Raw genomic sequence first — 24,263 nt, 5'->3', positions numbered from 1 at the left:
CTCTCACCTATACTATTCTTACACCGTGCTCCGTGTGCACCGACAATATCAGTGTTTCTATCGGTTTGTTCGTGCGAGTTCCCACCACCAGAAAGGAGATAGACGTCGGCAAACGGTAGCACAAAACAATATCAATTGAGCAGAAGGTGGCTATGCTGAATGCCGTCGAGTCCGGCGTGAAGAAGAAAAAAGTGGCCAAAGATTTCGGCATAGCGTTGAGCATGGTGTCAACAATTTTGAGCAGCAAGGAAGCTGTCACCAGTGCTGTCGCACGTGGCATCAAAGGTGACGTAGAGAAGCTGCGAGCCCCCACTTTCGAAGCTGTAGAGAAGGCAGCCTTCAAGTGGTTTTTGGACACAAGAGCAAGCGGCACTCCTGTGAGTGGGGCACTGTTGCAACGCAAAGCGAGGGACTTCGCATGCATCATGGGGCACGACGATTTCGTGGCGAGTGTCAGCTGGATGCAGCACTTCAAGGAGCACCGCGACACTGTCAGCAAGGATGTCAGCGGGGAAGTGCAGTCTGTCGAGCGCGAAGCTGCAGTGGCGTGGGTGGAGACAAACGTTAGACAGCTGCTAGAAAAATACAGTGTCAAGGATTTGTTCAACATGGATGAGACAGCCCTGTTCTACTAGATGCTGCCACAAAAAACCTTGGCCCTCAAAGGCAAACGCTGCCAGGGCGGTAAGCAGAGCAAGGTCCGCGTAACCATGTTGCTTTGTGCCAACATGGATGGGTCAGAAAATGTGGCGGCCCTCGTGGTCAACAAAAGTGCGCCACCACGATGCTTCAAAGGCAAATGAAAGCTCCAAGTGAGTTATGTGTCCAACCGTAAGGCTTGGATGATGAGAGAAATTTTCGCACAACGGCTGCGGGAGTGGGACGAGTGGCTCGGCAAGCTCATGTCAGTTGTCAGTGATGGCAAGCTGCTCTGACCGCAGTTTGGCAGCAGTGCTCGCAGGATTCACGTCACTAATGAGTATTCTCTGTAGGTAGCTGATCACATTCCTGGAATCTTTATCGCCGCGTGTCGCAAGGGGTACTGCCTACTGGAGCACTGATCAGACAGGTTAAGTGATACACCTCGTGTCAACACGCGGCGCAGTCCTACCCCATCGACAAGTGGTTTGGTGCTGCGGAACGGATACGCCTGCACAGAGGACGGGATTCTAAGCCATGGACAATATATGAGCCGGGACAATTCTGATCTGACCACAGTTTAGTAGCAGTGCCTTGCAGGATTCACGTCACTAACAAGTATTCTTTGTATGCAGGTGAGGATTCATTCCTTCATGTTAATTATACTGTAGCTAGCACTGCTGCCAAACACCACTGACCCTTTTGTATCTATTTATTGCTGTTTTGTTGAAAGATGAGTAAGGAGCTAGATGTATTTCAGCGAGAAATACGAAAGGAACTTCGCGACTTTAAGAAAAGTGTGGACTATTCTAATTCAATCTGTGATGACATTAAGCCACTCACGGAAGAGATAAAGTCGTTGCGAAAAGAACTCGCAGAAGCACCGAAAGTTAACAATATTCTTGTGATGGAAACAAAGAAATTACTCATGAAAGTTGAAAACTTGGAGGCATATACTAGAGCAAACAACCTTGAAATCAAGGGTGTGCCCAATCAAGGTGATCCTTCCGAAGCAGTCCAGAAAATTTGTGCAGCAGTTGGGGAACCCATCACTTCCACAGATATTTATGTTTGTCACAGAATAGCATCCCGATGTGATGAATATCACTGTACGCTTTGTTCGCCAAGAAAAGCGAAACGCTATTTTTACTAAAGCCAAGAGAGCACATCTTTCTGCTAACCAAATTGGCTTCCAGTCCATCGATCCTATATTTGTCAATGAAAACCTAACTCGGCTTGGGGAAACAACTTCTGGGTGCTGCTATAGCTAAGAAGCGTGATGTTGAATGGAAGTACGTATGGACAAACAATGGCAAAGTTCTTGCCAGGAAAACAGAATCATCGGAGGTGATGAGAATAGCTGAACGCAATGATTTCAACAAAATATGTCACTAAGTATCAAACTGATACTTTTAAATGGCTCAATCTGCTACGAAATGGCTTTATTTGACAGTTGTCATTACTATGATGCGAACAGTTTTAACAAAGCGGCCGAACATATTGGAAAGCATTTCAGTGCTTTTCATCTAAATGTGTGCAGTATTAAAAACAAAATTTCTGATCTCAGCACGTTCCTTGATTCCTTAACGATAAAATTTGATGTGATATTGCTTTTCGAAACATGGCTCCCTCCAAATTAGACTATTAGGCTCCCTCCTTCACAATTAGACTATTACACATACAATGGTGTTACCAGGACTACCAATTGTGGTGGAGGATTAACCTTGTATGTGAAAGATTGTCTTATTCATGATGCCATCGATGAGCTAACTTTCGTGACCACTAGCCTCGAATGTATTACAATCCGATTAACAAATATTGCAGTTACTGTAGTGTATCGGCCACCCGTGAGCAGAAAGTCTGAATTTCTTGATACCTTTGAAAGCCTTATATGGAAGGTAAACTTATTGCACATGCCTTTTTTTCTGACGGGTGACATAAATATCAACATGATAAGCGATGACGCAGTCACTGTGCAGTTTGAAACTATTCTGTCCACCTATTATTGTTCGAACACTAATAGGCTGCCCAGCCGAATCATTATCATAGCGCCACATTGCTGGATGTTTGCATCACAAACACACCAACAAATAAGATTGTTACAGGCCTATTTTCACTTGACCTTAGTGACCCAGTTTTCGCCCTTTTCTCTACTACACCTAAAAACCTAATTACACCAACAAAACAACGTATCAGGCCATAAACCAGCTCACGCTTGAGAAATTTCACTCGGAAATAGCGCTTACGAACTGGTCTTTCGTTTATGCAGAACAAGATTCTGATTGCACATATAGCGTTTTCTTTCACTATCTCAAAACCTGTTATGACAGCAATTTTCCCATGGTATCGCATACATTAAACAAAAAGAAAATTCGAAAGCCATGGATCAGCACGAGCCATCACAAAAGAATCAAAATAAAAAACAAAATGTATCATAAGTTTGTTCAAACACGCGACCTAGTGGCTCTAAAAAAATTCAAAATGTATCGCAATAAACTAAATACCGACACACGAAAAGCTGATATTTATTATGAATGCCTATTCGCCAAGATTTATAATGATACTCGCAAACTATGGAATGCAGTGGGACAATTAATCTGGGACAATTTGTGGAAAACAAAACGCGTTTTAAAATCAAAGCCCTCTCTCAAGACATGAGCGATGATGATGCTATAACGGCTTTGAATGACTATTTGCCGCTTTCAAAACAGAGTACGTGGGAAAGAATCTCCCTTAGAGTGAGACAGCCTAACACAATTAGTTTAGCCCCAGTGACACCTTTTCCAGTATTAAGCTTGATAAATAGACTACGTAACAATGTCGCAACACGTTCTGATGAATTAAGCGCAGCACCTATGGAGTATGTTGCGGATCTCATCTCAGAGCCCCTGGCTCATATCATTAATTGTATGTTCGTTCCTGGTCTTTTCCCTTCCGATGTCAAGCTTGCGCGTGTCAATGTATTGACACGTCAATGCAGCCACGTCAATGTATTGCTCTCGGCGCGATCTGTACTGCACGTGCTGTTCCTCATAACCATGCTATAAATATGGTACAAAATTCTTCCCATTTGTTTATCACTACTTACTAACAAGATACTATCCACTAAGAATGCTCTGAGAAGTTGTGAAGCTGTTTTTACCATTGAAACTTTAAAACCTATAATTAACAAAATTCGCGATTTAACGAAGTTTTTCATCACAAGTACAACTTCATTATATCAAAGTTTGAGTGTACACATATACACGACGTACCACCAAGAGTTCAAGCTATTATTTTGCATGCGACAAGCTGCTACTCTCAATATAGATCATACAGTTAATGACAGATCATCGAACAAGGTAAGAAATAGTTTTTTTTTTTCCAGAAAATACAAGTTTATTTCTATTGGCAAAAAAGGTTGTTGATTTATATTGCAAATATGTGTCAGGCAAACATGGCATATCTCTTGTGTGTCTGCACCCGAGACAAAATGAAAGTAAGCGACGCAAACAAAGGGAATGGCAACAAAAGCAGCTTATATTTTGGAAAGTGCAAGAGCGTGTGTGAAGATTGAGCCAATTAGATGCCATAGGGAATGCAGAGCGTGCTGGAAATGTGGCGACGAAATTATTGCCACTTTAACAGCCTTCAATCTAATCATCCAGTGAAAACACTTAATCTGTAGGACATCGGAATCATGTCCCGATGTATGCACACTGTTTTGGAGACAAATAGAACATCTGGGACGCGATCGGAGATATTTTGTTCGATATGCGTTCTATTTGGTTGCTGCAACGTCACAATGTGGCAGTATGCAAAATCTGTGACAACGGGGCAGAGAGAGCAGCCAATTAGGAAGCGGTGATCTCCCCGGAAGTTTACTTCCGTCGTTTGTCATCTGCTTGCAGACAGTATACTACACAACGAAATGTTTCTCGTCTTCTAAATGAATGAAATCTTTATCTAAAAAAATTTATTTTTTCTTCTCAAGCCCAAACACATTTTCAAATAGTAGTACGTGTGACTACTGCAATTTATAGCTATTAGTTTCTCTGCGTCGTCCCTAGGTGGTGTCGCGCATAGCGAGAAGAAAAAAGAAAAAGAAACGACGGGAAGAGTGGCGCACTTTTCAAGAGGCAGCGACAACAGTCCAGTGGCTCGCTGGCACCGATGATGGGGGAACCAACGAATTATTTGTTTCAAGAAACGAAAACGACGCCGGAATTCACTTTCTGCCATTTCTTCAAACGCATTTCGCACTGCCACCCGCTCTCCTCCTTCCTCTAGAAACGCCAGCGCAACAACCTAAAAGCGCTCGTCCTTGTGTTTCTTCTATTCTTCGTCCCTGTTTGTTGCGCACAATAAGTTTTAAGATGAATTTGTTCCAACTAGGCCGACTCGCAGTCTAACGTAAGTTCCCAACGGAAGCGCTATTTTCTCGAATTAAACTATGGATTGGATCCAAACATGCCAAGCCGCAGCCACCGTTTGGATCCAATCCAATTCACCAGACGCGCCATGCGAAGCCGTATGATCGCTCCAAACTTCCCAGCTCCCGTCGGGTTCGGCGCCTAGCAGATGAAATGCTCAATGGGAGGATGATTGACAGGAGCGTGTCATCATTTTGACGTCACCAAAAACGTGGCCGTGCCCCACGGCTGGCGACGTCAGCGCGGAGCAGGCCAATCGCGCGGAGCGCGATTGGCCTGCTCTTGTGTCTGCAGCTTGTGTCTGCAGCTTGTGTGTACGTCGTACCTTGCAAATTTTCCGACATAACTTACTTTGGAAACTTCATTTAGTTCAATAAGCCACTTGTGCTTGGTGGAAGGCCTGGCAGAATGAGAAGTATACTGCACTTCCTCAACGCGCAAAATGTATCTGTTCTTGATGAGTGAGCGCTCTTCCCATTGCATCTTTCACACAGTATGTGCTGCGAATGTAATAGGCACTACAGACAACACTGTGCGAAAGGATCTGGCATATGTCTGCAAAATGTCCGCAGCATGTCCCCATGATGTCTCTTGCAGACATGCAAGGGATGTCCGCAGGACATGTCAAGTGCAGCCAAACGATTGTGTGATGGACGTCTGCAGGATGTATTCGACACATCCCTAGAATATTGTCACGTGGTAATGACGGTTAAGAAGGCAGCAAAAGTGTGATTAACGAAATGAGCGTTTTATTGGGCGAACTTGTGCCCTCAAAAACAGGCTACACTCGAAGAACAACGGTAGCGACGAACACACTCGGCGATCGGCGAAAATCTGATCAGCGGGTCAAGCACGTCGGCTTTTATACAGCAGTCGTCGAATGTTCCAGATTAATTGTTTGGACCCGCGTGCCTTCCACAAAGTTCTACACCATTCGCGTCAGGCGCTGAAATCAGATAACACAAGGTTCGGCGACAACAGACAGCGGATAGAAGCATCAATAACTTTCCAGAAACTTCGGATACATGCAGGCACGTCCCACGCTGGGCGATAACATTTGTTAAGCGGCAAAATGTGGTCGCCCGATAAAGATAAGTACATGTGTCAATACCCCCCTCTTAAAAAGCATCGACCCGATGCTGCAAACAAACGAAAGTAATAAAGAAAAGCACTCGTAGCAAAGAAAACAACAAAATAAGGGAGTTCGTCGGCGTCCGTAAAAGGGTTTAAGGTGCACCACATGGACTACTTCAGATCGTGTGCGGCGCCGCTGTGAATGCGAAATGCCGTCTGGCACGACCTCATAGTCCAGTGCGCCAATACGTCAGATGACCTTCTAGGGTCCGAAATAGCGTCGCCCGATAAAGATAAGTACACGTGTCAATCAATGCGGGTCAAGTACACGTGTCAATCAATCAGCGGGTCAAGTACATGTGTCAATCAATCAGCGGGTCAAGCGCGTTGGCTTTTATACAGCAGTCGTCGAATGTTCCAGATTAATCGTTGGGACCCGCGTGCCTTCCACAAAGTTCTACACCATTGGTGTCAGGCGATGAAATCAGATAACAGAAGGTTTGGCGACAACAGACAGCGGATAGAAGCATCGATAACTTTCCAGAAACTTCGGATACATGCAGGCGCGTCCCACGCTGTGCGATAACATTTGTTAAGCAGCGAAACGTGGTCGCCCGATAAAGATAAATACACGTGTCAATATCCATGTGGATGTCCACAGGAGAGCCACTGGACATCACTGTTGTCACTGGATATTCACTGTTTCAGAAACAAATAGGACATCTGTAAGATGTCCAATTTTAGATATTCTACCCCAGACGTCTTGAGGTTATTGTACATGGGTCTACTTCGGATATCCTACCACTGATGTCCCAAGGATATCGCACATGCACCTTTTTCGGCATACACATGAATATTTATCCTCCAAGAGGCTTTGTCTTTGAGTTTCCTAACATAATTATGTTTTCTCGCCTGTCTGAATTACAATCCAAGGCTATCTTGCCTGCAGGTCATGTGTACATTGTACCTTGCAAATTTACTGACGCGACTTACTTTGGAAACATCAGTTTACCTGTTTTCTCACTTGCAAAGCTACTTCTTTCTCGCAGAACATGGGCATCACTATGGCTAGCATTGACGCGAATAAATAATCATCATGATATTTTTTTTTCTGTGTGTAATCTGACTTACAAGAAAAGTTGGGAGCTAGGAGCCAGATGCATATCTTGTATATTTCAGATTTCTTTTAGTCTCAGTACTTATACTAAATAGTAAATTATTACTTCATTCATATTTCTTGAGGTTTCACATAAGAATTCTCAAAAACTGTCTTTGCAGTAGTTACTGCTATGCATCCATTTAAAACACCAGTGATCAGGCTATAATTTTAAATATCACGGCATACGTTGCGACTACTAAGTCAAACTTCAATATATCAAACAGCATGGTGATCGAGAAAAAGTTTGATGTAGCCGAAATTCAATATAGAAAATCATGTCAAAAACACATGAAAAGCTTTTGCAAATCAATCGATGAACTAAGGGCGCAAACGGAGATCATTGTTCAGAGCGTGCATTCAGTTGCCTAGGCCGCACCCCGACTTCGCCAGCTGGAAACGTGCGGTCGATTGCACCGCACGCAATTAGCCTAAGCAACGCCTCCTCTAACTATAAGAGGCGTTGGCCTAGGCTGCGCTGACTTCGTCGGCCGCGCGAAGTCGGCACGGCCTAGGCCAATCGTGCAGCGCAACCAAACACGTGCTTCGAACAACGTTCCCCGATCACGCCCCAATCGCGGTACAGTAAATACTCACTTGAAGCTTCACACGAAGTATTTATTAGTTTGGCTGAAAGTACTGCAGGAGTGTAGCCTGCTTCTCCTTGAAAGCCGTGTGTTAAACACGGAGTCCTCAACATAGTATAAACAATCCACAAGCGATAGGCCGGTCCCTTCTACTGCACTGCAGCAGCGGCATAGAAGGGCCAAAACAGCTACAGCCTCAGTTGAAGTCGGGAGTGAGGCAACCTCAGCGCTTGCGCAATCAACCTCGGCAGCGTCTTTATTTGGCCGCTACTTCTGCTGCGATCTCCACATCCGTCAATCGAAGCATTTTGAAACACTGTCAATAACAAAGTATTAAGTGGCATCTGACAAGGCATCTATGAGTGAGCCCAGTGAGCGCGTGCTGTCGCGCATCATTGTGGGTGCAAACCGCTAGTCCTCGCGAGGTGCGGCAGATGCAGAGCGCGGCACTGAGGTGGAGTCAGTGTGGCAAATGCAATGCGTCGTTGACATTGTCGAACTAGCCAAGTCCGCGTGCATAAGTCGATACGCTCAAATGGAGCCCTCGGCAAGATCTATGTGTGCAGTTATAGTGCGCCGCAGTCAGGAACGCCCATGGTGCCACCGCTATCTTTAAGGGTGTTCTGGGAAAGCTCACCATCGGTCAGCAGAATGCACCTGGCCTCCGATAAGCCTGGTGCGACAGGGCGTGCTAACGTTGAGAAACTTGGCATGTGCGAATCTAGCTCCTCTCCCAGGCTTCTTTCTGGACACGGTGTGCCATGTAGTGGCACAACCGCAATGTCTGCATGCGCCCGCCGAGATGAGAAACATGGCATGCCATTGCCTGCAAATACTGAGAACTGTTCCCTCGCTTGCTGCAGAATCAGTGGCACACGCTCAGCAGCCCAAGTTGACGAGAGGTTCATTGAAGAGGGGTACATACTTAGTGCATTCATGTTGCAGCTCGCTAAGGCGTAGGCGTGAAAGACATTAGTTAAAAAGCAGCACATACTGTGTGTACCCCTTTGGACCCCCATCTGCAATTTATGTGCGACTTGAGCCATTTGCTTGCGTGTTCAGTGGGCACATGCCATTCCAGCCTTGTTTTATATCGCGCCTGCCGCCTTAGTGCTGTAACCTCTCGTACTGCACGCTCATTTTCTAAGTAACAGGGAATAAACCCCTTTCATTCGTACCATGGCTGGAGTAATCTCTACTTCTTGCCGGTCAGTAAGCAAACCCGCCGCAGTGTTCCTTTGCATGCACTGCGAAGTGGGGACAAGGTATGTGTCTCCTCAGACCTTAGCAAGTCAGTGCCGGGCTCGTTAGCCCAAACCCCCACAATACCCAGTGCATTTGTGGTGCAGCCTGCTAATGCATCGAGTTGCTGTCCTTGAGGAACCCTTGCAACATTGGTTTGGTTCAGCTCAGCATTGGAGAAATTTATTAGATGTTTTTTGTCATTGTAGAGTGGCACATTTCCAGTGGCTCATACCTAGTTACTCAAGTGGGCGACAAAGACATTCATTGAAGAGCGGCATACACCTACTGACACATACCCAGTGCTACAAGTCAGCATCAAGGAGCTCGAACAGCGGTGTCTACCCAGTCCCGCATCTAAAGTTACCCAAGTCGGCATGAAAGAGCTTTGTTGAATAGCAGCATGTACGTACACATTAGCATATACCGTATTTACTCTATTCTAATGCGCCCTCGATTTTAACGCGAACCCGTTTTCCGTGACCAAAATAATAATAATAAAAAAAATAATAAAAACCTCGATTGTAACGCGCACCCGTTCTCCACAAGCAAAAAAAAATAATAATTACAATACTACGCACCTCTTGTTTTCATACAGAAATACTATTTTCTCTCATTTGGAAAAAACAGATTTATTCGCAATACAGTAAAGCCCCGCTAAACCATACCCACTTAAACAGTACTTTTGCTTTAAAAGTAGTAAAGTCAAATCCCCGTCAAATGTGTTCTGTATCCGCATAAACCATATCAGCTTATTGCGTACGTATCGATTAACACATAAGTGTTTCCACTTTTCGTCGAGCAAACATGGCGGCGCGTCGTCTCTATCGCGTCGCCCCGCAGAACAACAAGCCTCAGAGATCGGGACCATGGTTCAGAACAACAGCCTCCAAGCGCTCTGCGCATTTGTGTATGAAGCCACATCAACATCAACATCATTTCAGCACCGTGCCAGGGAGTGTTGTGGCGTCGTGCAAACAAGGACTCGTGTCATGCCGAAGCTCGGATAAAAGAGATGCCGGGTGCTCAGCATAGAAGAAAAATTAGACAATGTTCGTACTATCGAACGTGAAATGAAGAAGTCGGCGCAGGCACACGACAGGGAACTGCTGTTGACTACGGTTTGTGGCATTTGGAAAGTGAAGCAGTTCCTCTGCAGCGCTGTTGCGGCTGCGAAGAGATGTCAGCTACGAGCTTCGACTTTTCACCATCGTTGCCTGTGTTGTTGCCAAAGTGTCGCCTAGCAACAGTGATGAGGACGACACGGAAAGTGACAGCATGGGCGATTCCGGCCCGACAGTGGCAGAAGCTGCGCTTTACATCAGCCTCGTGAATGCAATCGTTGCGATGATAACAGCACCCCTCAATGAAAAAGGCGCCCCGCGACACCAACAGCGATACCGCGCCTGTGCAAGGAGAATCTGCAATGCCAACGAGGAATCTGCCATGTGAGCGTTTGCCAAGAAGAGGGGGGCTGGCTGAAAAGCTGGCTTGCAGCTTCAGTTAGTTTGAGGCTGCGGTCGTCGCGGTTAGACCGCCGCGGTATCAAACGAAAAAATAACACTTTTGTTGCACGAAGTGAATAAATACTGCATGTTTTTTTTTTCCCTTTTCATCGCACTCTCTCTGAGTTCCATTTTTGACAGGTATAAGTGGGCTATCTCATGCTGTTTCGGTTAAGCAGTACTACCGTTTAATACATACTTTTTCCGAGCTCCGGTGAACTACGGTTTAACGAGGTTTCACTATACAATAAAGTTGCGATGAATAAAAACACAAATGGAAACGGCATACCTTCCCGCCAAGATTTTCACTGCGCTGGTACGAGTCGCGTGGGGTAATAGATATCACTCGTCGCTATCAGACAACTCCTTATCGCTATCAACGGACCAAAGCATTTCATCCTCGGTGCCGTCCATGGCATTCGAAATCCCGCACTTTTCAAAGGCCTTGTTGACCATGGAAGGTGAAATCGCGCACCATGCATCTTTCACCCATCCAGCAAAGTCCTGCAGCGAGGCAGGCTTCATTTTATTGGCGGGCGTGAATTTGTGGCAGCTACTGACAAGCCATTAGGTGTAGAGTGCCCGAATTCTATCTTTCACTGGCTTGTTCAAACAAACATCCAGCAGCTGGAGCAGCAATGTCATGCCCCCGGGTATCACAAGATCGGTGTTGCATGCAGCCAGCTTGTACTTGATGCACTGGTCAAGGTGGCACCTGAACGCATCGAGCACAAGCATCCCACGCAGACCCAAACTGCCGCCGGGTCTCTTTCGCCAAACGTTATCTATCCAGTCTGCGACCAAGACCGTGGCCACCCAACTTTTTTCATATGCGCACAATCACGCACTCGGAAACACAATTACTTTTGGGAGCGTCTTCTATCTGAAGATAAGATACGGGGGCAGCTTGTGCCCATCCGCAGTGCAACAAAGCATTGCGGTGATTAGTTTTTCGGTGGCTGAAAGACAAAATGTGCACTTGCTTCGCTCCCTTCTTTTCAACGGTTGTGGTGGCAGGCATGTTAAAGTAAAGCGGCGTCTGATCGGCATTTCCAATCTGTCCAAAGTGGTAGCTGTTTCTATGGCACAACTTTAAAACGTATAGCTGAAAACTGGGCAATTTTTCATCATATTCTTCGGGCAATTTTTGGCATATCCCTGTCCGCTTTCGAAGAAAAAAGCCTTTTCTTTCCATAAAATTTGATAGCCAGCACCTGCTCGCTTTGAAGTCACTCTGCATTAGCCCTTTCTGTAGGGCTAACTGCATCACCCTTACTATGAGCAGATCGGTCGTCACAGGCCTCTGTGCCACTTGCTGCTCTTGCAAGTATTCTGCGAGCAGCTTTTCTATTTTGGCAAAGTGGCCCTGCTTCAGTCCACTGAAATCTTTCCTTGTTGCTTTTCTGGCGAAAATATTCTCCTTCTGTTTGCTCCAGTCCCGCACGCAAGTTTTACGAACTCTGAACGCCCGTGATGCGGCCCAATTTCCGTCCGTCTCTGCGCACATGATAACTTTCCTTTTAAATGCGGCATCATGGTGGACTCAGCCTATCTTCGCAGTCGGTGCTTCCATGCTGATTGAATTAACACAGAAAACGGGAAGACAGGCAGTAGACTAGGTTACACCAGTGCCTGGTTACACATATAACATGGAGGTATGCACATGGAGGAAGCCACGGGAGCTAGGCTAGAAACATGTACGAGGTGGCCATTTTTATAATTCCGATGGCGATATGGTAACGCAGATTTAGGGTCGTACTCGATTCTAACGCGCATGCAATTTTTGGACCTGTTCTATCGGAAAAAAGGTGTGCGTTAGATTCGAGTAAATACGGTATGCAGTGGCCCAAGTTGGTCCCATGGTAGGCTTCAAACCATGTTACCTCAGCACAGCGACCTGATGCGCTAACCATTTGACCACAGACTACCCATTGACCCATATAGCCAGGAAAATGGTTAGATACAAACATACATAGATACAAACATAAACAGATAGATAAATAGCCCTCGGGAAGTGTGAGACGTACCCAAACAATGCTAACGTATTAAAAGCTTAAGGGGGGAGGTGGGTCCTCAAAATGTTTTTCTTATTTTTGGGCGAATCTTTAATAAACTTTACTGTCTGGGGTAATTTTTCGTCCTGATTTCAGATCTGTAATTAGATTTCTGATAGCTGTAGCAGTTCAAAAGATATTGAGGTCTGAACTCAAATTAATTTCAAACTCGTTACGGGGCTTTTTGATGATTCCGTCTTGCTAAACCAAAAACTAAATGCATGACACCATTGCTAAAGACCTACTGTAGGGAGTGATGCTATTTTTATTCATTTGGAAGCATTTTGCGGACAAGAAAACAATCTTGCATTTATTATGAACATTTTTTTCTAATTAGCAGTGATTACTATACCTGAATGTAATTTTCATGACGGTGCAAGAGTAATAAAAATAGCATCACCCCCCAGATCATTTCAATACGAATAAAATGATACCACCCTCGTCATTTTTGGCCAAAAACAACCCAGAAAAAACACCCGTAAGGCGGAGTACAGTGTGCAAAATCATCGAACTGAAATAAACGCATTTGAAGTTTCAAACAAATGTAGCTTTTGCTGAAGTGAATCTACAGTAATACAAATGGCACCATTTTGAAGCTGTGTTTTGTAAGAATGGCCATACTAAATGTGTGACTGCACACTCTCAAAATAATAGCACACTGGCCACTGAACTAGCACAAGAAACTTCATTAGGCACCACGCTCTACAAAGAGCATGGTGCCTGGGTTTCAAACCGAAGTGTAGAACTCTGTGTGGGCATGAATATAGTTCCAGTGTTGTACATGCAGGGTGCCTGATTGATAGCAGTCTCCATTACAATCAGTGAGGCACTTTTTTTTTTCATTTGGTAGAATTGACCATGTTACTGTATGAAGGCTCCGAGTATAAGTAGCCTTCCAAGTCATCTTCACCTGACAGTGGCTGTGGAACTTAGGATCAGAGAGCCAGTGATAGATATGCAGCTGCTAGGTGCTTTCCAGAATTTTACTTTTGTATGATGCCTCGATCACTTCTGCAGCCAGGTGTGTGCCAGCCCAAGGGGCCTAGTGAACAGAGCTCATGATGAGGTTCTCTTTATGAAGGGGTGGTATGATAGATATTGTTACGAGCTATCGTGACAATATGATAATAGAGTGAACGCGCAATGTGCTTGGTTGCGAGTCCGAAGTGCCGATGTGCGAAATGTATAGCTGCAGATACAAGGAGCCGACGCGCGATGTGCTTAGTTGCGCAGTTCAAGGTGCCGACGCGCGAAATGCCTAGTCGCGGGCTCGAGGACTCGACCCTCGATGCACTTATTCGCGCAGTCCGAATTGCCGACGCGCGAAATGCCTAGTCGCGGGCTCTAGGAGTTGACACTCGACACGCTCATTCGCGCAGTCCTACGTGCCGATGCGCGAAATTCCTAGCCGCGGGCTCGAGGAGTCGACACTCGATGCGCTGGTTCGCGCAGTCGGAGGCGCCGATGCACAAAATGATTAGGTGACGGTCCGAGAAGTCCGCGCGCGATGTGCATGATCGCCGAGTCGGAGGCTCCCTATGCGCGAAATGTTTAGCCGCGTTTTCGAGGATTGCGTGCGCGATACGAATTGTCACGAATTCGAAACACCGAGTGCTGAAAGGCTTAGCCGCATGTCCGAAGATTCCGCGCGTGAATCTTGGTCGCGAAGTCCGCGTCGCCGATGCTCGGAATGCTTAGCCGCGAGTCTGAAACGTCCACAAGCGTAGGGATCAGCCACGCTACTGCGATGTCCGCGTAGCGCCCGTTTTGACACGTCGAGATTACGGCGAGTGGAGACACCAAACTCGCGAGGTGCAGAGAGCAGAGCAGACGACGCGAGCGCCAAACCAATGGCGAACCGCGCTGGAGTCACGTGGCGGGCGCGGCCAATCGCAGACTCCGGCACGACCTTCAATCATTTGGTTTTTGTGCGCTTGTTTCTGTATGGAGGAGATCGCTGAAGGGGCAAATTTGAAGACGGAGAAATGCGCTTTCCAACGAGACCAAGATGGCGGCGCTCGGTCGCGCCGTTCCGGAGATATTGCGGCATGAAAAACGCTGTTCTTTCTTGATTTCCGCGAGATTTTTCGCCACCTTGGCTAATGAAACGAATTTTTTAGAGCACTTCTAGGTGGTTTACAGGGATGATATTTGGGTATCAGATAGAAAAAGGGTTATAGAAACTGAAAATGTGATATTCAAAAAATCGGTTTTCTGGCCATTTTTCGCGATCTAAAACCCGCGTCCCCCCTTAAGTGAAGTGGGCCATTTTCTGTGTTCTTGATAGCGAACATTGGTGCCGGAAAATCATACGAAACCGGATCGTATCAATGAGGTTCGCTTCTCAGGAATGGGCCAGCGTTCACCACCTACCCTTCATCATACCGAGCTCTGTGAAAATCAATAAACTAAGGAGATTCACCCCTGTGCATGAGGTGAGGATCCCTTGGCAGAGGCCACTCAACATCATTAAGCTTGAGGAGTTGCTTCAAACAGTGGGAGAAAAGGTTGGACAAGTGTACTGACTCTGAGAGAGATTGTCCCCCTGGTATTTGTGTGTGTATGGTGGCACCACTGGTTTGGCTGAAGGCTTTGGCATAGGCCCTCAGTTCAAGTGTGACTATGGAGTGCTTGGCCATGGAATCCCACCGTATGATCTCACGCTCGCGCTGCTCCAGCTGCAGCAGGCAGGCTGTAAATTCCATGTAGAGGTTGTTGGTGCGCTCCAGCTTGCGCTCGTAGTGCAGCCGAATGTCCTGGGCATGGCGCAGCTCCTCCCGCCGCCGCCGGATCAGTTCCTGCTCACCCTGGGGTTGGCCCTCCTGGCGAATACTCTGCATGTAGCGCCGTATCTCCTCCTTCCAGCCAGCCTGGGCCGCAAAGTAGCTTTCCTTTGGCGTGCTCAGGATCTCCACAGCTGCTATGTCCAGGTGCATTAAGATGTGCCGGAATGAGGGCCGGTTTCGTGGCTTGGGGCTCCTGCACAAGACAACAGTATTACCGCAAGCAAATAAGCAACTCCATTCCATGGACCTGCACTTTCTCAGCTGATGCAATTGCAAAGCCACATCCAAATTTCAGAAGAAACTGAATATATAGTTAAGCCTTGATATGATGCAGTCAGTAAAATCGGCACTTTACTTGGTTATATCTAAATTTCGTTATACAGTAGACTTCCAGTAATTTGACCATGATGGGAGTGGCAAATTTGACCGACTTATCTGGTCAGTCGAATTAAACAAGATGCAGACGTAATGTCAAAACATACTGCTGACTCATTTGGCAGTACTTGCCTGACTCTAACATGCCTCATGCACATGCTTTCTATGTGTCCAAAGTAGAAAACTAATGTAGAGATAACATTAAAGCTCCTAAAATAAGTAGAAATCTGGCGTGCACTCCATTTATTAGCAATAAAAATGGGCAAGGGCCTAGTGTTGCACAGCAGCAGCTAGTCTCCTAACGTCAGCTTCGCCGCATGATTTTTTGAAGTATGCTTTGCCGCAATAATTTGTGTTATGCGGCAAAGCATATGAACGCATGAATGCCAGATGAAGCTATGGCCATCTTGGTTAGCCCAGACTTTGCCCCCACAGCAACACACACTCGACGATGTGCAGCACTTGCTCACAAGGGAAGACCATGTCACTATCCCTCTCGGCTCACTCTCATAAGCTTTCACTCGCACCCACAGCTAATGGTGTGCAGGGTGTGATATGATCTTGACTTAATATGGAACATGACAGTGAGAGGGTCCTGCAGCAACACTGCTCAGTTTCGGCACTGGCTCTCTCGATTTGAGAGGTGCGTTCAAAAGCATCCACATGGAATTGAACCACTTGGCCATCTGCATCCCCTATTTATTGCTTTGGTATTCTTTTGTGGTGGCAGTGAAATTTTGTTACATGGGAAGTTTGTTATATAGATGTTTAATTGTATATTGCTGCACAAGGTAGTAAAGCATGCACAAACAGCGTTGCTACAAGCCACATAAAAGATTCCCAAAGAGACCCATTTCTCAACAAGCAAACAAAGTTTGTCATTTTTTGTTTGTGTAATAAATTGAATTTATTTTAATTTACAATGTTGTCTAAGCAAGGTGTAAAAAGCGTGAAAGTGTAGAGAATGTTATTTTCTTTATACTTTTGCGAAGACAGAATGACCTGCAAAAGCTGCAGTACCTTTTTTTCTTTTTTCATGACAAATTACAGCAGGCACTGGAAAGTTTGGATTGCTATAAAAATTTTCTTCAAATCAAGAATAGACATTTCAAGCAAATAAGGCAGACTAAAGTAGAAGAGGGCCTGAGAAGTGTCTGAATGCTTCCTTTGAAATTCATAATGATTGTGCAAATTAAGTGCAATTAAGTTGCACTTGATCTTTTCAGTGATCCCACCAGACAAGCCAGGATGCGAGTACTATGACACAGTGAAATGAGTTGCAACAAGAGGTCATATATGAGAAGGTGAATTGTGTCATGCTCACCAGCACTGGCGCATTAGCAGCCGGAACCCATCTGGGCAGGTGGCAGGCACAGGTAGGTGCAGGCTGTTGTTGCCCACACCCCAGATGATGGCATTGGAATCAACATCCTTGTACGGCGTCTCACAGTTGAGTAGCTCCCACATGACCACACCATATGACCTGCAAAACCCGCATGCCATTGAATGTCCCAAAGTGTGCAAAACAAAAAGACGGCGCTTGCCCACTGTATAACATGCATACAGAAAGGTAAGGCTGTACATAATAACTTTGCACATCCAATCCAAATCCAGAAGTGACAACAGTATTGGTGCACAGTGCCGAACCCATCCTGTGGCTTACAGACATGCAAAAATTGTGTCAAACAGAAAGCAGACGCACCAGATATCCACCTTCTCAGAGCAGGGCTCATTGCGGATCACCTCGGGTGCCATCCAGGCCACTGTACCAGCAAAGGACATCTTGGTGCTGCGCTCACTCCATTGTCGGCTAGTGCCAAAGTCCGAGATCTTGAGCACATCATTGTAGCTGATCAGGATGCTGTCACAATCAATAATGCAACACACATTTCAATATCTTCCAGCTGATATATCATTAATGTACTACAGTCAAACCCACTTATAAGGTCCTTTGTGCCAAAACCATGATCGAATTATGAGGCAAGTTATTGTGGGGGACTCCAGAATAATTTTAATCACCTGAGCATCTTTAACATTCATCCAATGTACGGCACACGAGTGTTTTTGCATTTCATCCTCATCGAAATATGACTGCCACAGCCGGATTCCGAGCACACGACCTCATGCTTATTATCAGCACAGCACCATAGCCACTCAGCCACCACGACAGGTACCGATTTGAACAATATGTCAGATATAAGAATGAGCAGCCAATGCACCGTTATGTGTTCTATGGCAAAATAAATTGCTTACTACAATGCTCCCATGCTGCATTATCAGTTATAACAATTAAATGTGGCTTAGGTGTGTGTGCCGAAAAAAAAATGCAATATCTTTGGAAAAATATGGGAGCCGCCGCACCCGCCTGCATGCCCTTTGCCACACTCGCCCTTTTGCCACGCACGTAAAATCGCCGGCCTCCCTCTCTCTCTTGAATGAATGAATGTGTGTTGTTTAGTGGCGCAAGGACCAGGCATGGCCAAAGAGCGCCAAGACAGTGTTATTGATTTTGCGGTGGAATGATGAGTTCTGTGAAGTTGATATGACGTGGCTGTAGAGGGGCCTAAAAATAGTCGCTGTAAAGTGCGTAAAATATACGTGCAATAAGATTATGACGATGACTAATGATGAGTACTATGAGCCTTACACTACACTGCGGAAGAATGATATGATGCAGAACATGTAAGATGCAAAGATTAGCTACAGCACAACTGCCTCACTAGAGCCCGTGAAACACAAGGGCCTGGAGGCATGTGCTATACAGTACAACTATCCCAGCGGCATCCTCTAAAGAGAGGAAGTGCTACGAATGTATGGAACTAATAACATGTAAGACCCCATCTCTGAGGAAACCTAGGACTGTGTCTGTATTAAAAAGCGGTTCTGGACCGAGAAACATTGCAGGATGAAGAGGAATGTGCTGCCAGTATGCTAAGGAAAAATGTCTCTTTCTCTCAAATTCAGCTTCCCTACACTCCAGCAGGATGTGGAATCTGGTCAGCCTCTCCCCGCATCTACCACAGGTTGGAGGCTCACTTCCGGTGAGTAGAAAATTATGGGTGCCAATTGTGTGTCCTATTCTGAGACGACAGAACAGGACATCTGTTCGGCGCGATTTTGTAGTAGAGGGCCAGAATCCTAACTGTGGCTTTATCAGGTGGAGCTTATTATCCGTTTGCGTGTCCTGCATGTGTTGCCAGTGATCTCACAGCCTCCTTCGCAAGAAAGGCCTCAGATCTGTGACAGGCACCTCAGCGGTAGGGTTAACGGCTTGCGATGCGATTGACGTGGCCATCTCGTCCGCCAGGATGTTATCCTCGATGCTCCTATGGCCAGGCACCCAGCATATAATGATATACTGGTTGGATATGTACGCTTTACACAAGACGGAATAAAGTTCATTAAGTACAGGATTTTTGTGTGTATAGAGTGACATCAAGGCCTTCACGACGCTTAGGGAGTCTGTATATATCGTTGATTTTTGAAGTTTTTATTTTCTTATATGCTCGACAGCAGAAAGTTATGCGTAGGCCTCGGTGTTGAGTCGGCAGCGGCAGGCAAGCGGGGGCCCGCGACCAGCGAACGCGCGGCTTGCGCCGACGCAGAGAGGGAGACGCGGAGCCAACTGCTCCTGATGAAAACCGGACAAGGACTGAGCCGGCTCGCGGCCGTTTATTACCAAAAAGAACTTCACACGCCAGATGACACCTCCCGATTGGTCCAAGCTTGTCACATGACAGAAGGGGGGTGCGCCATCTAGCTAGACTACTACGAAACATAAATGTATGATAACACGGAGGTCTGGCAGGGGGAGACACTATACCACATCATCCCCCCTGGAAACAAAGTAAGCATACAGTGAAACGCGCACACAAGATGCGCACTTATGTCCAAAGACAAACACAGTTCATTCCCCCCCACGTTCACACACACGCACACCAGTCGCACACAAGGCACGCACTTAAGTCCACAACAAATTCAGTCCATCCCCGCCCAAGTTCACACACACGCTCACCAGACTTCGGCCACCAAAACGTCACAGCGAGGCCCCTAGCCGTGGCATTTCGAAGACGACAATACGCTCGACATTCAAGAAACATAATCGAGCCACGGAGGCCGTTTTCTGTCACGATGAGGACGCGTGCGTACCTCAGAAGAACTTGGGGGTTGCGACGCGTATCGGTCGACTTCGAAGACCTAGTCGTCCCACCACTATTTCCCTCCCCCTGGTTGGGCAATTCAATGTGGTTGTCGCTCAAAGCTGGAGAGGGTTGCCTAGGAAGCTCCTCTCGACGTCCCAACAAGTCCTGGGAGGCTACCGATTCCCCCACGGAATCAGAAACGATTGCCGACTGTGTAGACTCGGAAGTGATACAGTCAGACGAACTACCTAACTGAAGCTTATGACTATGAAAGGACGATGTCACGACAGACGAGTCATCGGAATGACTATCCAGGTTTGAATATGAGTACAAAAAATCTTTATCACTTGTACACAATGTACTATCTGCTGAATCCTTTATCACTAGGGTTAACTTAGACACATGCCACGTCTTCCCATCACTGAGTAGAAAAGTAGATGGTCCTATCTGGGCCTTAACTGTACGAGGTTTACTGTACTTAAAAAATCCTTTCCTGTTAAATCTAATTCTGACGGTGTCTCCCACCTTGACACGAGTTGCCTGAGCACCTCTACGTTTGTCTACATACTGTTTAGTCTGCCACTGTTTCTGCAAGACCCTTTCTTGAATTTGAGGCACAAGACTGTCCTGTTCCCGTAGATCTACACAGAGCCGCATGGTTCCATCCTTCTTGCGCCAGCGTTTTTAGATCTTTTTCAGTTTGAAAGCTCCAGCGCGCGGAGTGTCGCCTTTCTCTTTCCTGCCGCGCGGTGGCGCTTGCCACACTGTTTGCCCAACCGGCCCGGTCCATCCCTATCGTCGCCGCCGCTGCCGCTGCCTTGTCGAAGTAGTGAACAGTGGTTTTTTTCATGTGTGCGTGTTTACGCTGTGTGGTGCCGTGAATATTGCCGCTTTGTTGTGTCGGTACAGTGAGTAGTGAACATGCCGCGTTGCTTCGTGCCCGGCTGTAAAAGCGGTTACGACTCGAAGACGCCTCCGCCCGAGAAAAGACATTTTTTCCGGCTGCCCAGTGATGCTGCACGCCTTCTAGAATGGCAGCGCGCGATTCCCCAACTCGACAGACGGCTTACGAGCTCCTGTGTTGTGTGCGATGTTCACTTCCAAGATGAGGACGTGTTAAAACATTTCGTGCACTTTATTAATGGCGACACTGTCGTCATTCCACGCGACAAATGGGCCTTGAAAGATGACGCCGTGCCACGTTTGTTCCCCAACTGCCCAAAATACCTCTAAAAAAACACGCGGAAAGGCAAGGAACCGGCTTCGCGTACTGCCCCTCAGGTGAAGCGGCGTAAAAAAGTTGACGGCGACCAAAGAACCGCACCGATGGGCCTTCACGACGAGAATTGCAGTCCCCCTCCTGCAGAGACCACTTCGTCGCTGTACAACGAACTGCTGGACATGGCAAAAGCAGGCCAAAGGATTGAAGGTTGGTCCATTGACGCTCTTGACATTTTTGTTGTCCTCTACAAGCTGAAAATCGAAGATGCTGTTCCCGGAGTAGAAAAGGACGTTGTAGTGACACGCTGCCTTAATTTTTCAGTCAGTGCCTATGGTCGACCTGTGCCATTGACAGCGTACGCCAACAGTGAAATCAGGGACATTCATTCACTTGAAGACGTCAAGTGTTTTCTTCACTACACGGAGAAGTTAAAATTGTGCAAGGGCTGCCCTGCAAAGTTGTATCCGCATATATCATCATCTTCGGTGGCGACTCAGAATGGTGATGCCTGGCAACGAAAAACATGCACAACTTTGAGCTTGAACGCAACTTGCCCTGAATGCAAGACGCTTGGGAAGCTTTTTCTGCAGCGCGCGAAGAAGCAAGCCAAGAAACCGAGGCCGAAGGGCATCCAAGTGAAATCACTGAGGAGGAAAGTAATTCGTGCCACTATGAAAAGGGAAAAGGTAAAGGAAGAGGTCCTTGCCATGAAAGAACAACTGCATTCACTCAGTGACGCCAAAATTGATGAAGTTATTCACGTGCTTCCACAAAAGCAGCAGTTGGCATTCAAGACTGCCTTAATGGCAGCGAAAAGGTCAAAGCTTGGGAAGCGCTATGATCAGGAGTGGCTGATGACATGCCTCCTGCTACAAATCTCAAGTTCAAAGACGTACAGTTTGATTTCAGACATGCAACTGCTGCCACTTCCCACAAAAGCTCGACTGCGCCAAATCATCAGTGGGATCCCATGCAAATATGGGTACAATGAAGCAGCACTGCAGTGCATCAGGGATCATTTCCATGACAAGAGTCACTTAAAGAGATGTGGTGTGCTGCTTGTCGATGAGATTAAACTGAAGCAGGCCATTTCATTCAACAAGGCTTCATACAAAATGGACGGATTTGTTGACTACGGGGATGTCTGCGTCGCAAGTGAAGACCAGCTCGCTGATCATGGGCTAGTACTCATGTTTGTTCCACTTTTTGAAAACTGGGTGCAACCTATAGCGACATTTGCTACTAAAGGTGCAGCACCTGGAAAAGTTCTCTCAGAGCTAGTTATCAGTGCTGTTTTTGAACTTCATAAAAATGGTGCTTCAGTGTTGGCCATCATCAGTGATGGAGCTGGCAATAACCGCTCCATGTGGAGTCAGCTTGGGATCTCTGGAAAGTTGGACTCCCCATGCCACTGTATTGAACACCCCATGGAGCCTTCGCAGCAGATTTATTTCATCTGTGATGTCCCCCACATCATCAAGTGCATAAGAAACCACCTAAAGAAGCATACTTATGGAATGGTAAGAGCCACCTATAGTTCATACACGACATTTCAACCGAATGTCCTTTTTCCTTCCAGGCAGGTGATCACAAAATCAACTTTAATCACTATGTCACACTTTATGAGACTGAGAAAGACAAACGTATTCCGAGTTTTTCCCAAGCTGAGCAGGGCACATGTGGCTCCTGATAACCTTCGTAAGATGAGCGTGAAACTCGCTACCCAGGTACGGTTCATTTGTCAGTGAATTAATCATGTTTGTTTCGTTGAAAATTTCAACAGATGTGTTTTTAACAGTTGTTCAGCAGATCAACATCAATTGGAATTCGAACGTACAGGGAAGCGAAGGTACCTGGCATGGAAAATTCTGAAGGCACCGAGGCATTCACTAAAGCCCTCAATGATCTTTGATGCGTTGAATGTCAAGTTGCCTTCACGGGGCATTCGGCACGGCTCCAAAGATATACAGGTAATATACCACCAAAGTTAGTTTGGAAGGAAATTTTTAGCTATTCACCTCAGTTCAGTTGCTGTCCCTGCCAAAACATTTGATAATCTCCTTGTTTTCTATGATCGCTTCTAGATCATCGAACAGTTTTTGGAGCTGCTTGACACCACCGAAAGAAATGCTGTCGAGAAGGGATTGCAACTTTTTGCATCACAGCTGACTACTGAATCGCTGCGGGTAACACTTTTGTCAATACTTGACATTGTTCAATACCTGTTAGGCCAAGGTGCCCACTATGTCTTGACAGCCAAGCTCAATCAGGACCCTTTGGAGGTGAGGCCATCAGTGCAGTTTCGTTTCTTTATTTTAGGGCAATATGGCACTCATTAGAACTCATCAGTCCCTTTTATATTTTTCAGCGCCACTTCGGATTGGTGCGCTCATTTGGAGGCGACGAATCACATCCGACAGTCGTGAATTTCACACAAACATTCCGACTGCTCAGTCTGTACACACCTATAAAGACCGGTCTTCGTGGAAGTGTGGAGGGTGCACCGAGTGCTGTGCTTGTAGGTGTTCAAGACACACTGAAGAAATTGAGAGAAGCACACCGCTGTAAGCAAGCACACCTGCATGACCTGATTGAATCCAGAATTCTTGAGTTAACCTCTGAACCTAATGACTTGCCCCAGCACAGTGGCAGTGACCACATTTACTTCAAGGGAGAAGTAGATGAAAGCATCTCCTACTACTTTTCGGGCTATGTGGTGCATAAATTCAGCAAGAGTACAACATGCCCTTCCTGCATAGAGGATATCAGCTCTCCAGTGCCAGTTGTTGGCAGTCACTCATATCTCACAGTGTACAGGAGCTTCAAGCAAGGCTGCCTAAAGCACCCTACCAAAAAGATGTTAGAGTTTACAAATATTGTAAACAGAGCAGTTTCAAGTTCATTGAAAGAAGGCCCACTTTCCGCGGGTATGTTTTGGGAGGTGTTAGACGAGTTGGAATTGAGAAACCTTGCGCGGCTTGGATGTACAGAGCATATGGCCTCTTTTACTTGCCAGGTGCTGAATTTTGTCATAGTTACACGCATGCACTTCTACACGAAAAGTGTGAA

The 24,263-nt window shown here is 46.3% G+C and overlaps 1 protein-coding gene across 6 annotated transcripts in view; it reads right to left on the bottom strand.

Moving 5' to 3' along the window:
• LOC126543970 (mitogen-activated protein kinase kinase kinase 13-like) overlaps positions 1 to 24,263 on the bottom strand; it is a 593,636-nt gene that overhangs the window by 328,611 nt on the left and 240,762 nt on the right. For all 6 annotated transcript variants that reach the window (XM_055061158.2, XM_055061159.2, XM_050191137.3 and 3 more), the window contains exons 7-9: positions 17,533 to 17,691; positions 17,155 to 17,313; positions 15,319 to 15,648 (exon numbers count right to left, since the gene is read on the bottom strand). In XM_055061158.2, the coding sequence (XP_054917133.1) occupies positions 15,319 to 15,648; positions 17,155 to 17,313; positions 17,533 to 17,691 (648 nt within the window). The remainder of the gene's footprint in view (positions 1 to 15,318; positions 15,649 to 17,154; positions 17,314 to 17,532; positions 17,692 to 24,263) is intronic.

Source organism: Dermacentor andersoni, chromosome 1 (genome assembly GCF_023375885.2).
Source record: "Dermacentor andersoni chromosome 1, qqDerAnde1_hic_scaffold, whole genome shotgun sequence".
NCBI classification, from domain to species: Eukaryota; Metazoa; Arthropoda; class Arachnida; order Ixodida; family Ixodidae; genus Dermacentor; species Dermacentor andersoni.
Note: the sequence above shows the minus strand (reverse complement) of the source record. Positions and strands in the feature narration are given on the sequence as shown.